Here is a 15,348-nt window from a genome sequence, read left to right on the forward strand (position 1 = left end):
ATAACAACAAATTTGGTAGGTTATAATGTACATTTCACAATGTATAACGATTTCATAATTTTATGCTTCGAACAAATTGCAATTTTTTAAAGAAATCTTGAATGCATCATATAGTAAATTAATCCTTCTAGCTCTTTAAAAGAACTCAAGCATTTTAGTCTTATTTTAAAAAGTTATTATATTGTATAAGGGGTGTCCCAATATTAATTTCTTCCACTATTATTAAGGTTGTGTGCATCTTTTTTGTTACTCATCTGAAATACTTATACAATTTCATCATACATCATCCCATATTTCAAATTGTTCATTGTATCCGGTTCAGTAGCGTTAGTATAAAAAAGTAGTTTTGTCGAAGTACCGATAAAAACTGGATTTTCTCGAATACAGTTTTCCAATACCCGTGTTCGCCCTTCTTTTCGAGCTTCATCCTCTGTCCAACCCCGCCTCACTTCCTTTCCCCCAATGTTTCTAGCAGAGACGCACATAATCTATACACAAACACACTCTCGACCTGGTCAGAGACACGATGGCCGATGTTGACAGGTTATTGGCAGTTCAAGGGCTGAAAATGCCCGGCCGGCAGTATCGGTCCCCATTTTCCAGCTTTACGATGACGACCATTGTTATTGGCATAGTAGCCCCACCAACGGAAAATTGTTGGCGATTGGTTGGATGGCGAGAGTTAAAAAGAGAAAAAGGCGAGTATACTATACTCTCGGTATACATATACACTTAATCACCACTCTATTAGAAAAATCGTTTCTTTTTAGTAGCCCTTTTTCACCTCGTAAATGTTCAAGTCAGGTTTTTCCAAAGATTGTCACGAACCTGCAGTTAACTTCAGAATTTGATATAGTGGACACAAGTATTTAACACATTAATATTTAATAGATTTCAAACTTGACGATTCACTTCTTACAAAGTTATTCGAAAGCAATGGTAAATTTTGTCATAATCTAGCAAGCTCCCTCGGGAACGCAATCCAATTTTCTAAAAGAATATGTTTGTGTCACCTGTATCACCTTATAGTCACCTAGATATGGGTGACATGGCAGTCAACCTGTTACAGTGTAAAACAAAAATAAGTGAGAACCATAAAAGTTGATAGGGAATTCGATATACCGTGTATAATCCTATATGTATAATTATTACTAGATGTACAGTAGTTCCAAGCAGGGTCGCCCGATCGGGAGAATTGATTCGAATTGAGGGGAAAAAGTCACTCTTCTCTCTCTCTCTCTCTCTCTCTCTCTCTGCCAGAGGCTAAGTAGATAGAATGGGGAGACAAATCCTAATCTGACGACCCTGCTTCAAGAATTGTTTCAACACAAAATATCCTCTTCTCGAAAAATGGTGTCAATTTCGTCAAAAATGATCGTACGACAATAAATTTGGACTCGTATTATTTGTTTTTACGAAAGTATGGCAATTAAAATATCGACACTGAATGTAAGCCTTCAAATGTGAATATTTGTAGATGTATGTTCAAATACCTTCTGCGATGATGACGCCGATGACGCCGCTTTGATGTATTTTGCGTGCTGGTTTCTATCCCGATGGTGAACACTTCCTCGATGTTCTCCATCTGGTTGGTACCTTCGGTGGTGCTGGGGGAAACGATAGATTCGCGGGACGATTTCAGAAAGGTGTTCATTGGCTTTGTAGCGTTTATATTCGGTATCGCGAGCGGGGCTTGATATCCCTGCTTCCGAGCGGAGTGCCTCTTTTTCGTCGATGGGGTCGTCGACTCCAACCTAAAAGATCAAGCGAATGTGTGGATAAATATAACAAAGTTGTCGCTGGCAGAAAACTTATCAGTACAATGTCAGTTTCTTATTGTCGTTTCACTTCCAATTGGACGAAACGCTACTGTCGTTCTACAGCAGGCCCGGGCAACTTCATCGCCGCTATCACTTCATGACTCCCACTACCAGTGTACCGGTTCTCCCACTTACCAGGCCTGTTCTACGTTCTACAGAATGTAACGAGTATCGCATGTTTTTTAAGTTTGACCAAAAAAGAGGATATGATCTGTTACAGTGACGGTTAAGTGAATCACCCTTATATGCAATTAAATAGAAGAAAATTAAATTACAGTTAACTGAGAATCTTCTATAAAAGTTTAAAAATGTGCACCTAAAAAAGAAAAGATGATACACTGGACAATAGTCCAGTGCAGTGAAAATAATTTATGAAATATTACAAGCGTCTGTTGTGAAACATACTTTGATTTTACTCACACTGAGGTGAAATATAATAAACAAAATGCAATGCAGTTTAAATTATCGTTCATTATTAATTTATGCTGCGTGGAGATACGAAAGTCACCTTAAATGCTTTAATTAGTGTTTCATATGTATCGCTCGGACGAGCTGTTTTTAACAGAAATTTATCATTGTTTGCAGTACTCGTTTAAATATACACGTGACGATATTACAATAGCTTTTATAAAACAATGCCGTAGCCACAGTTAAACTGATTCGTAATTTAATGTATGGTCCCACTTTAGCTTCAGATAATTTTTTCTTAAACATGATATAATGAATTACATATAGTGTACTTTTCAGAATAAACACTCTTGAGTATTTACTTTAGACATTGCAGTCATCAATCATTTTATCGGAAAAATAAATTTTGAAAGTCGCCAACGTTTAATATCCAACATACACTCGAGCATAATTAAAACTCTAACACAGGACTATTTTTAGAGGATATTTTTATGATCTGATAAGAGCAGGCCCGGGTAGAAGCTGTCGCTTTACGACTCCCACTATCAGTGTACTCGTTCCCCCACCATCCACTATTTCGTATTGCCCCTACCATGTCCCCTCCTAATCTCAGTTTAGTGGGGAGGACGCGAGCCGCAAGTTGCTCAGGCCTGACTCTCGTACAAATATTTACTATTTCTTGAGAGACTCGGAAATTTAGAATTAATCAATTATTATTAATTTCAAACACTTTTTGGATCCACTGTACACCTGTTCACGGTGTACGTCTATCTATCTCTCCCGGTTGGACTCGTGGATGTGTGCATAATTTCTGCATATAAAAGTTTGGAGAGTTTTGCACTACCTGAATTCAACACCGTCATCTCTGATCCCCGGACCGGCGTCGTCGTTCCTCGCGTTAAAACTGAAACCACCGGCGACTTCGCCGTCCATGCTGTATTGATTCCGGTCCACCATAATTGGTTCGGATTTTTCTTGAGAGACAGCGATCTCCTCGTTCTCCTGATGCGTCTCGTTAGCGTCGTGCTCATTTTTAAACTGAAGGATCTCTGAAAGCACACCTGCGGCTGACACAAACGTCGAAAACTAACCCCACTCAAGGAACGCGCGGTCCTGTAGAGTACCGCGGGGAAAACTTTCGTTTCTCTTCTCCTTTCCTATTTTTCTCTTTTTCTGTTTACCTGTGAGACCCTCTTCCTCGACCTGGAGACCCTCTTTTAGGACTTCTTCCCGATACTTCTCCAGCTCCTCCAGATAACTCTTGTTCAGCTTCTGCTGCCGCCACTCCGTCTCGTATTGAATGTTTGGCAGTGCAATGTCGCCCAAGAAACCACCTGGAACCAAACAATACCGGCATTCGATTATCTAGGAAATATTATATACCGAATTCTGTATTTTTATTTATTAAGTTTCTTAAATCCCTACATGTGCTTATTTAACTTTACACGATTTTGATTTAACACGAATTGATTAGGTGTCTAGAAGAAGTACTGTCCAGAGTACGAGAGAAAACTACCGGAAGAGGAACGGGGCAAGAGTAACGCAAAGGCAATCTGAATAGTCAGGCTTCTTTCCCTGTTCCCTTCTCGCTAGTTTTCTCTTGTGCTGCGCACAGTACTTCCTTGAAAAAGTGGTGATCCCTGAAGTCATTTGGATTAACTTTTTCCTTTACAAAATTGTTCTCCGTGGCTTTGTTCAGGAGTTATTAACGAAAAACACGACCAATTAGAGCACGGACACAGTGGACGAAATCTGTCTCGACGACAGATCCTGTTGGGCGTTGGCATTGGCCGAACTGGAATTCGTCCGCTGTAGCCGCGCTCTGATTGGTCGGTGATTTTCGTTAATAACTCCTTAATAAAGCCGCGCAGAATATTTTTGCAAAGGAATATTTTTTCAAGGTAGTACAACATTTTTGGGACACCCTATATATTTTTTAGTCCTAAACTTATTATAAAATTATGCTCTGGACATGTATACATGTGTATAAAAATGATAATTATTTTAGCTCAATTCTTAAATACTGTTCATTTTCATAAATACAATATTGAAGTGTACAAATTATTCAATTTTATATTATTAATTTCTTATCGGTTTTTTCATTTCAATAATTATATTGGATACAAATTTCGTATATTGATTTCTGGCGCATGTTAATTCTTGCTCAATACATTTGCTAAACTTGCTAATTAACGAAGTTAATAAACACACTTATCAAAACATAGATTAAATAAGTATAGCTAATTTGTTTCTGCTCTGTATCGAGTTGATTGTTACTTCGTATTTTTTAATAATTTTTTAATAAAGAACTTATGAGCCCGTTTACTTAAGTTTGATTCTGCATATATTAATATATGTCACATACATATATCAGTGATCGGTACTCACTTTGCCAATAATGTTATAAGGAATAAAAATGAAGATGTTATGTATCAATTGCAAAATACAATAGTTAAGCAGAAAATTATTTCTCGCATTAATAATTGTAATATATTGTCAAATCTGAATTCTTCTGAATCTCAATTTTAAACACTTACTTATTTTTGTCATAAATGCATAAAATCCGCATGATTACTATTTCTGTTACAACGGTTTATTGAACAATTAAACAATTAAACGACAAATTTGGTAATTTTTCAATATTACTAATGGCACAAGGAAAGTGCAATACTTAGTTACGCATAAAATGAAATGAATCAGCATGTTTGAATAACACTAAATAATAAATTTAAATATTTGCTTCGCGCAGTTACTGAAAAGTTAGTGTGTCGCGTCCAAATCGTATTCAGGAAAATCAACCGGCATTCAACGTGTTAAAAATCCTAAGCTGCTTATAATCAAGAAACCACTCCACTGAAAATATAGGTTCATACATACTTACATACATATGTATTCGTTAATGATCAAGGTTGGTGCGAGTTCAACCGCCAGCAGAAAATATTGCCAACGTTTCCAACAATTCCTAAATTAATGAAATAAGTCTCGGGAAGGACATTTTTTATTCTCGCCTACGAGAAAGCATTTTAATTAAATATAAACTAAATGAGAACAATGTACTGCAAACTGATAGTAAGTAGGAATGATAAGAAGCATGTTTACAAATACTAAAAACGTGCGGATGTAATCAATGAATGTATGCGTGCATATAAATCTCTTGGGTAAAAACTTGCATTTATAATTACTTTACATGTATCAAAACAAAGCCATATAAACAAAACTTTTTTTTATTTGCAACACGTTTTCATCAATCAACCGAATAATTTTTTCTTTGACCAACTGCTTTCTCCCCTTTCTTCCCTATTCATCCATTTTCCTCGTAGCTTCTTTATCTTTCTATATTCTCAAATGAATCGTACTATAAATATGTGAATTCGCACAGCATTTGTGACCTATCTATTTAACCTATCGTCGGATAACCCTACGTTCACCCTGACTCAGATCGTTTGTCTCACGATATATCGCATATCCCTAAACATTAGTCATTATAATAAGCAGTGGCAACTCCAAAACATCTCCGCTTGAGTCATGATCCTTTCCTCGGTTAGCCTAAGATTTCGAAATCAATTTGACACTGTCATTTATGCCGAAGTCGCCGAGCATCTGCATCGGTAAACATGGAATGAGATTAGAAGTCTATAAATCTTGAAGTTACAAAGCACTAATTGATTATTTATATTGAGCAGGCAAGGGAAAGTACATATATTGCATATTACCAGACTACGATTTTTATGCATCTTACGCTTTATATCCTGACAAATATATTAGTTTACTTATACATATAGTAGATTGTACTAAAAAGTGATTTTCAAGTTTGGCAAAAAAATTATATCATCCACGTGTGACCGACGTGGTAGTGAAAGTGTTACTGTATTGACTGTTATAGTGGTAATTGATGAACAGCCCTCCTTGTTTGTTTGAAAATGACTGATGTCATTCCTATTGGATAATTAACAATCGTCGTAACTGTTTGAGGACCAATGTCATTATATTGACGACATCAACCCATCAACTCTTCAAGTTGCATAAAATAATGTAATTGGTGTAGTAACAAAAATGTCAGTGTATAGTGTATACTAATACATCCATGTCCGCGTGGTCACACTAGGGACTCGTCAAAGTGAACTAATATTTTTCATTTATGATTATTGAGATTGTAAAGATGCATGTGAGGAATTTAACCAATCTATTTCTGTGGGGTGGGTATATATAATTTAAGAAAAGCTTAAAAATTTGGGTAAATCCATCTTGTTATGTTTATAATGTAATGCAAAATAGTCACTTTCAGAGCTCCGTAAACCCAGTGTGTATTGACAACACGTTTACCTGTGCTATGAAAAAATTAAATAACACCTGCAGGAGATACAAACAAGTTCCTAGGCGAAATATTAATCGTTCCCTCTGAATAGAGTAACATTGGCACAAAAGAAGACAACGATATTGACCTGCAATCCAGCAGAAATGAAAATCGTATTGACTCTGACGAATACACGGGGTTCAGCTTCAGAAACGCGTTGAATACAACGAAACCATTATAGTATAAATGCTGACGAGTGTCACGTGCCCTCGCGGACGAATCTCACGCGGTCACTGACGAAGATTGAGCGTCAACAGCCGACGGACACGTGACTCGCGGATTCCCATTTGCCGGCTCGCGTGCATTCGGACTTTCGTCGAGCGTGTCCGGATGTCTTCTAATTGATACACCAACAACCGAATAAGCGCGTTTCCGAGACATTGGCTGGCCGGTGCAACGTATTACGGGCCGCTGCGTCGCCTATCGGCGGCCATAAATCACGGATCGCGTTATCGGTGGAGAAGAGAGTTTGTTCGGCTGCAGTTGTTGTGGCCGATGTAAACAGCTCCGTTGTTATCGTCTGTCGGAGTCGAGGCAAGACGTGACGAGAAAAGCGAGAGAAGACCGTTGAATCACGGAAAAGAAAACTCCAGAGAATGACAGAGAGGAAATAAGGAGAAAGGAGGGCCGGGGAGGGTTGGAGGATAAAACAGTGACAGGACTTCCTCAAAAGTCTGATAATCGGATTAAGGACACGAGCAATGGCAAGCTGCCGCTTTGACCCGTTTTTCCGAGCGCGTAAAAGAGAAAAGATCTCGTTACACGGGACAAAGATCGGACCTAGTTAGAGGAGAACCACGGAGACGAAGTAAGAGCGAGGAGAAAAACCGATTATCCAATTCTGTGTCGACCACCCGTTCGATTTCTTAGTGGCAGGGTTAGGTGCTCGGCCACCGACAGGGAGATAATTAGCTCGTCGAAAGAGGCGGCGAGCGTTCGTCGATGTTTCTCTTTCGTTCGCGCGTTGATTCATTTGAATCGAACGAATCCGTCTCGAGGAAGGCAATATCCCCTTTTTTCGCGCGATAACTTCGCTTTCGCGCGAGTACAGCCAACAAACACGTCGGAACACTCTCGATTCCGTGGGCAATGCTTCACGAAATACGACTGATCCCCCAGTTTTCGTGGATAAATATTGCACGATTCTTTTATGCAAACACGCATAAACGGAAACCCGTTTTCTCTTTCATTGAGCGGAATACGAATTTTGACCGATATTCGGTCACACGGAGATTGGTCTTATTTTGTTGTTTTGGGAAGAGTGGGGACTAAAGGTTCGATACTGAAGATTTCAACTTGGACGACAAAGTACGAAGAAGATAGTGGTCTAATCAAGATTAATGCTGATAAAATAGCAGATTGAACAGAGTAAAGATATACGTCAGGAGAGATTTTGTCAACGTTTCAGATAAATCAATGTCATTGCACTGAAAAAATCTTGAATGACAAATGAGTTTGATTAGGTTCTATACCACTATACACGTAACTTTTCCCCTCAATTCGAGTCAATTCTCTTCATCTGGCAACTCTGCACTAAACAATTATTATAATTAGGGAGACAATTTTTAAATGTACAAAATAACAAATGTCATACTTATAAATAACTGCGTATAAACATTTATCTAGAAATATCTTCGCATATGAAATGTTATCTCTGTACATGGAATTTTGATTATTATTAATATGTTTAGGGAGTTAATACCTGTTTATAACTTTCAAAGGAATATTATATTGATTCATTCGGTAAAACGATTTATTATATTAAAAATAACATCAATATCATGTTGATACTTATCAAAGGATGGATTGCATCGACCTTTGCACGTTCGAACATGGCATAAACGCATAAAATTCTTCGAGTGCTAATAACATATTGTGCTACATGCAGCATTAATTATTTCATGTCAGCAAAGTGAAACGGTTGTAAACTGACTAAAACGTTTTGTCGTAAAATAGAGTTTCCTACACGCATGTAACTCAGTCAGATTGCTTGGTGCACACGGTTACAGCACTCGCCACACTGTTTTTGTTCGTTCCTACGGCCTTTGACTCTAATTTCAGATCGTTTCGCTTTGTACCGTTGACGAAATCCTTATCGGTGTTCGTTTATCAATGTTTTCAGAATGAAGGATCATTGTAAAAGTTCAAAGTCATTTGACGTCGTTGCACATTATGCGTACATATTTCTAATCTTTTTTCCTTCGATGCAATTCCACATGCAGACTTCAAGATAATATCACTAACTGAATGTATTGGATCAAACTTTTAATTTCGAACATAACCCGTATTGTTCGAAATATTATCTTCTGTACATTATTTTCTGTTTAAACATCGCAAAGCGAGTTAACGAGCGCAACGTATTATTGAAAGTTAAAATAATAATTTCTCATGTATTCTTCATTGTACAAAAATACCATTTTAATTAATAATTTCAATTTGTATGTAGCAAACAAATATTTTAAAATCTGAGAAATGAAATTAATCTTGAAATACTATTTTATTTAAATAAAAGTACTTCTATTACTACATCACCTTTTGTTGTAAATATACCCAGTTCTGATTACATTAGTAATATCATTAGTAACTTCATTTAACGTTGTGTCAATACATTAAAAAATAACTCACTATTTTAAATATTCGTTTGCATATGAAATATTGATATCATCCTTCATTTCAATATTCGACGAAATCCGCTTACATATGGTCATTAATAATTAAAAACGCGCAGGTAACACGAATACTGCAAAAGTCGGAAAATCTTTGAAAATTGGTATTTATCATTTTTTGAAGTACAATCTCATTCCTCGTTCGTTAATTTATGAGTAAACATTTTTGGTACAGTCAATTATGTATAAAACAATATGCACAAAGAAAGTGGAAAGAAAGATCATTATATTTCCGACATAACATAATGATTAAATCTGAACAAAAGCATTCCAAACAGGTAAAACAGAAATGCCCCCCATTAAAGCAAGTCATCCTATAAGTCTCCTATCATCAAGAATGTTTCCTCGATTGGTTCCTATTATTGTGGAAACAGGGTTTCAGAAAATCGCGGAAGAAAATCGGAGAATATTTTGACTTTGCTAACTGCGTAATGAAAAATCATATGATTCGCATGTATTAGACTGCGACGCTTTTATTATTGGAGCTTCGATAGGCAGGCTGTCCTTCGAGGAAGCAGGCAAAGTGGTTTAACTGCTTGGAAATGTCGTCGCTGCGACTTCAACACCGTTCGCGAGTTGTTCCGCGAAATCACTTGCATATTTAGAAATTCCGGGGTGGAGTTCTTCGCGAATTCCTTTGCCTTGGCGTCGAACGCTTCCCGGTATTAACGGAGCTTTGCGTCGCGAGTGTTCAATGACACTTGACGGCGATTCGTGTCAACGACGCCGTTGTAACTCTGTATTAAGTGCCTTCGTTCCCATTCACAAATTCGGTGAGCTAGGGTAACGATCGCGCCCGGCAACTTTTATAACGGAGACTTCACTATACACATACCTGTATACATAGGGGAGATTTCGGCAAAATACGCTGGTCGGACAAAACGGGAGTGTTCAGTGCTGCGAGCTTAGTAGCTGTTGTTATCTGATTGATGCGATGCCGGCGCAAATGTTTTCTCGTGCACGGCGAAATATACATATTTTTAAGCAACTGAACGGATCAACTAGTCTCGTAGTGTGGAGCAATTGTTCAACGAAATTTTCAAACTTCTGTCAAGTGTTCACAGAATAATTATATTTTCGTTTGTTAATAAATACATAATGACATTGAAAAGTAATACTATTATATTATAGCTTCAATAGACACCAATTTATGATTTTTCATATTAATAAAAGCGAATGCATTAAAATAAAAATGGAATAATATTACCACTGAATATTTAGATAAATTAGAAGCTACTAGTCGAGGAGGTTAAACAATAAAAAGTTCAGTAATTTTTAAAAGTGGATACTAAAGCAAGATAAATCAGACATTACTTGAATTGGAAAATATTATATGTATAAAAAATATTTTGAATTGTGTAAAATATATATTATTGTTAAGTAGACACAGTACCTCAAAAATTATACCTGACCATGTTGTCGTTTTTCGATATGAACGAAATAATAATGCGACAAAGTAAACATTTTCTGGTGTTTGAATATTGGAGTAGAGTGTAGACGTAGACTGTCGTAGACAATATTCGATGATCTTTTCCGTGATCGGTGAAAGTGGGAACATTATTAATCCAATAACAGGTCCGTGTTGTTTTTAATGGTTAATTCCTGATACTTTTACCAACATATTCGTGACCATTTTCTAATTGAAATGAGAAAACTTAAAATTTTCTCACCGGTAGATGGCGGATTTTTCTCGCTGGTGAAAATATAGTCGAGGGTTATATCTAGTCAGTGCGGTGACTAGCTCGTCACTCTGGTTTCCCTTCAAATCACGCATAAATCTTTCGCCTTTTACTAAAGATTTCCGTGGAGGGGAGCAATTGATGAGTCTATTTGACTATTTTTCGTAGTACCCGACGCAAGTTGGGTCATTATTGAATGAAAACAAAACTTTTCCAGGCTTCACTTTTCGAATGGTTCGAATTTTTCTACTCTTGATGATTTCAAAAAGATTAATTCCAACCAGAAGAATATGGGATTCAATACATATACATAAGACTTATAGAAATCCCATAATGCAATCTTGCAGCAAGACAATAAAGAGAGGTGGTGTATCCTAAAAAAATAACGAAATGGGGAAAGTCGTTGAATGTTTTATGAGGAAATTAAGGTGTTGTTTGTAGTTTTATTGAAAACAGAACTTTCGTTTAAAAGGAGCGCCTGTAATATGGATTAGTTTTATGTAGATTATGAGTCCTTATGACCTTGATTATGTCTGTCTATGATAGTTTTTCTTATTTCACTTATTTGATATAAACACAAGGTTAAAAGGCTTCACAAGAATAATGTCTGTAAAGTCTTAGCGATTAATAGCGATAGAATGTTAGCGAAGGATTAAATAAGTTATAAATAAATACAAAATTGATTAGCTTGTTAAGCTATTTCTGCCCTGTATGGTAGATCAATGAGTCTGTCATCTCTGGTGTCCATATTTTGTTTTTCGTGCAAACGATCCTCATGCGTGCTCTGTTGTATGTACTCGGCGCTCGGTGCAGCATATCCAATTATCGTCAATTGTTTGGTACTTGGTACTATTGATAGAGTGCCTCAACAATATTGACACCTAATACCTCCAAGATATTGAAAACTCCTATATAACCGTCCCTGAACAATATAGTGGTTAACATTAGCTCCAATTATACCGGTAGTATTGCCTCGAATATGTTTACGGGAAATTATTGGAACGAAAATATTGCACGTACTCCTCTCACGAAATATGACTGTCCTAGCGAAATGTATTAGAAGAGTGAGGACTCGTAAATCCTTAAATCATAGCGATACAGAACCGTATATCAACCATGTTGATGTATTGAATACTGATTAGTAGACTGCGGATGTTTCTGCAATTTTTAATTTTTGCAGGCAAATTTCAAGAGAAAGTGGGGACAAATGAAATCTTATTTTCAGTGGTAGTAGCCTTTTTAAATCAGAAATAAGTAAAAATCGTATTAAACTCTGTGGAATTTTATATTCTACCATTTTTTCAACATTTTTATAAGTCATAATGCTAACAAATCCGCAGTCTACTGATTAGTTTTTGAAATATCAAGTTTCCCAGGTTGGAGGAAGCTATTTTGAGAGAAACGCCTTTAGACTTTAGAATATTAGATCCTGTTTCAGGCTATGGAACAAGTAATAATCTGATGACAACAATTAATCATTATTCCTCTCCACAGGAGGGTACCGTGTGGTATATTTTGATGCCATACACAGCCTTCACTATGAATTTACCATTACTTGATTTATACTGATTGATTTATACTATACCGACCTGTACTTCTAACGTTACTAAATTTTCGAATTCAAGTAAGCAAGCATTTACAAAAGTTTTCGAAATGTGTTCTTAAAATCAGAACTATTAACTAACTATTAGCTAAATCGTCAAACTATTATAGGGTGATCCTGTTGGGGTGATCAGTATCACATGTATTGAGTTTGAATGATATCTACGTTCTTTGAGTACGAGGTGATCTGTATCGAGTCTGTTGAATTAGGAATGGCCCATAGCGATTGTATGGCGTGCACGGAGGGTCCTTTGCCAGATCTATATTGGATTTGTTAAGTTGGGAATAGCCTATAGAAGGGTCTATTGCATTCGAAGTGGTTTGTATCGGGTCTGCTGAAAGTGGTTTTGCATTAGATGTGTTAATGGTTTGAATCAGATTCGTAGAGTTTGAGTGGTTGCTTCGAGTCTGTATGTACTATGTTTCATATCATCTACTACATTGGATCATTAAGTTGCGAATAGTCTTTATTAGATCTGTGTTAAATTCCAACGGTCTACATCGACTCTGTAGAGCAAAGGTTGACAAACTTTTTTCGGAAAGGGCCAGATCATCAAATTTTTGGGCTCGGCGGGCCGGGTAGCAAACTTGAAAATGTTAACATGGGTAATTCTACTCATAGATCAACAAAAAAAGACAGGTTCAAAATTATTTGATTAGGAACTGATATTGTTTCATTTTACGTAATTTCATTTATTTTTAATGATTATTTGATTATTTTAATTTTTCCATGTAAAGAAGAATATTAACCTCGTGGGTCGGTTTCGTCCGTGGGCCGTGGTTTGCCAACCTCTGCTGTGGAGTACAGAACAATTTGCTACAAGTTTTAACAATGTGGGTAATACGTCACTCTGTTACAAGTTTTAACAATTTCGTGTTACTCTGCTGCCATTTATTTCGATGGTATTGTAGTAGTAAATATAATAGCTATTGTAGTTGGCTTTGCTGTTCTAGTCGTTGCAAATAATGCGCCCATACCATGCAAAAGTTAACAACGCGGTTAATTTACTTATAAGTATGCGTAGTATGGTTTGTTATTTATACATTTATTATTCTATGTATGGAAAATTGAGATAGTTAAGTCTTTTAAAACGTAGGTGTAAGAAATTTTATCAGTGCATATAAATATACATTTACTAGATTTTATTTATATTAACAGATATAGCATACAGATAAACATAAAAAGAAAAAGAAAACTGAACTGCTATGGTTCCAATAACTTGTTATGAGAAAATTGGGCTTGCACTTTACACTAATTAGTTTCAGAGTCCTTGTATATTTATTCTCCTAGCCACTCTGATGGGTACCTATAATACTCAGTATTGCATGAAATGTGTTAAGCATTGAATAATGTAATCCGTGGTAACTAGAGAATTGTCATTTACATAATTTAGTATCGTTTGTTTAGAGATTCCACGGTTAAACTACAACATGATTAAAATTTCATAATTTGACCTCACTGCTTTGAGGTATTATATATATGCATATATTCCCTTTTAATTTCATAAATCTCTGAATCCACTTGTGCCCACATGTTGCAATAAGTTCTACATTTGACATTACAACGGATAGTGTCTTATATCCCATTACTAAATTGCGGAATTTATGCATTTATGGTGGTAATTAGATAAAATCTGAGATAGTGGAAACATTAACAAAATTTAAGAATACAGTGAGTCCTAAGATCATTCGAAGCAACTTTTTCTTTTGCGAAAATGTTCTCTGCAGCTTTGTTAAAAAGTTATTAAAGAAAAACTCAGACCAATGAGTTTTCGTTCAGCCTGGCGTTGGTATTGGTCGAGTCGGAATCTGTTCAGCGTAGCCGCGCTCTGATTGGCTCGTGTTTCCAATTGATAACTCTTTAACAAAGCCATGAAGAACACTTCGTAAAGGAGAAGCTTGCTTCAAACAACCTGAGGGATCACTCTTTTCAGCATTTTTTGGAGCACTAATATATATTATTTCCAAGCTATTAAAATAATTAAGAAAAGGAATGAGTTTGTTAGTTCTCAGGCGTGTAATTGGTGCGTGCATTAGCCTTTCTATGTACATGGTTGATATTGTATGGCGGTGTGCTGTTCTCCCCGAGTCCCGACGACTCGTCGTTGAAATGGATACGTGTGTCGTTGTTGCAACTGAAGTACATGTATACATAATTTTGATTTCGTATTGATATCGGCAGAAATAAATCATGCAAAAAATTCAGTGATAATAAATGAACTACGATATTTTGCTATCTGATAGAATGAAATAGTTCCAGCGGTACGGCTTCGCGTGATTAACAGGTTCAGGTTGAGATTTAAATGTAATTCATGTACAAATGAGTTTCACGAACAATGAAGAATTAATTAAATCGAATAAATTGAAGTTCGTGCTCAAAAGGTAGAAGTAGTTGTTGAAATACTGTGGTTCGTATTTATGGTCCTCCGCAAATTCATCGCCGCGAATTCAACGATTGTGACCTCGTTAATAGAACAGTGAGATATCGGCGTTGGGATGGGTCACTGGGCAGAATCATGTTCGGTAATTTCCACATCGACAAATTATTCGGCACTGTTAACGGGATGCGCGCCAACAGTGGACGTAGTGCAGATCTACTTGGATCCACGACTATATTAATTACTAGAAAGGTGATCGATATCGATACAGTCATAACGGAAACACTTAGCGTCGACAAAAGAATTTCATCTTGTGAATATTTCGATTCACCTGAACGAATTATGTATACAATGTATACTATACATACTGTTCACAGTGCACTATGAGTGTGACTCGACATTTTTAATTGCCATTTGAAATATGCATTATATTAGGTTTTA

General features: G+C 36.5%; 1 protein-coding gene and 1 non-coding gene across 3 annotated transcripts in view; one reads left to right on the plus strand and one right to left on the minus strand.

Annotated features, from left to right (window-relative positions):
- The window catches only part of Tok (tolloid-like protein 1 tolkin), a 97,375-nt gene that overhangs the window by 33,949 nt on the left and 48,078 nt on the right, over positions 1–15,348 (minus strand). The window contains exons 1-4 of one of the 2 annotated variants that reach the window (XM_076421866.1): positions 5,110–10,424; positions 3,410–3,562; positions 3,073–3,277; positions 1,494–1,754 (exon numbers count right to left, since the gene is read on the minus strand). In XM_076421866.1, the coding sequence (XP_076277981.1) occupies positions 1,494–1,754; positions 3,073–3,185 (374 nt within the window). In that variant the 5' untranslated portion in view covers positions 3,186–3,277; positions 3,410–3,562; positions 5,110–10,424. Of the gene's footprint in view, positions 1–1,493; positions 1,755–3,072; positions 3,278–3,409; positions 3,563–5,109; positions 10,425–15,348 lie in introns of those variants that run through there. The other variant, XM_076421865.1, reaches the window with a different exon arrangement.
- LOC143208497 (U5 spliceosomal RNA) lies at positions 10,994–11,114 on the plus strand. Its single transcript, XR_013008922.1, has one exon. It is a non-coding gene; the product is annotated as a U5 spliceosomal RNA (small nuclear RNA).

The sequence above is a fragment of the Lasioglossum baleicum genome, chromosome 4 (genome assembly GCF_051020765.1).
Source record: "Lasioglossum baleicum chromosome 4, iyLasBale1, whole genome shotgun sequence".
Taxonomy (NCBI): domain Eukaryota; kingdom Metazoa; phylum Arthropoda; class Insecta; order Hymenoptera; family Halictidae; genus Lasioglossum; species Lasioglossum baleicum.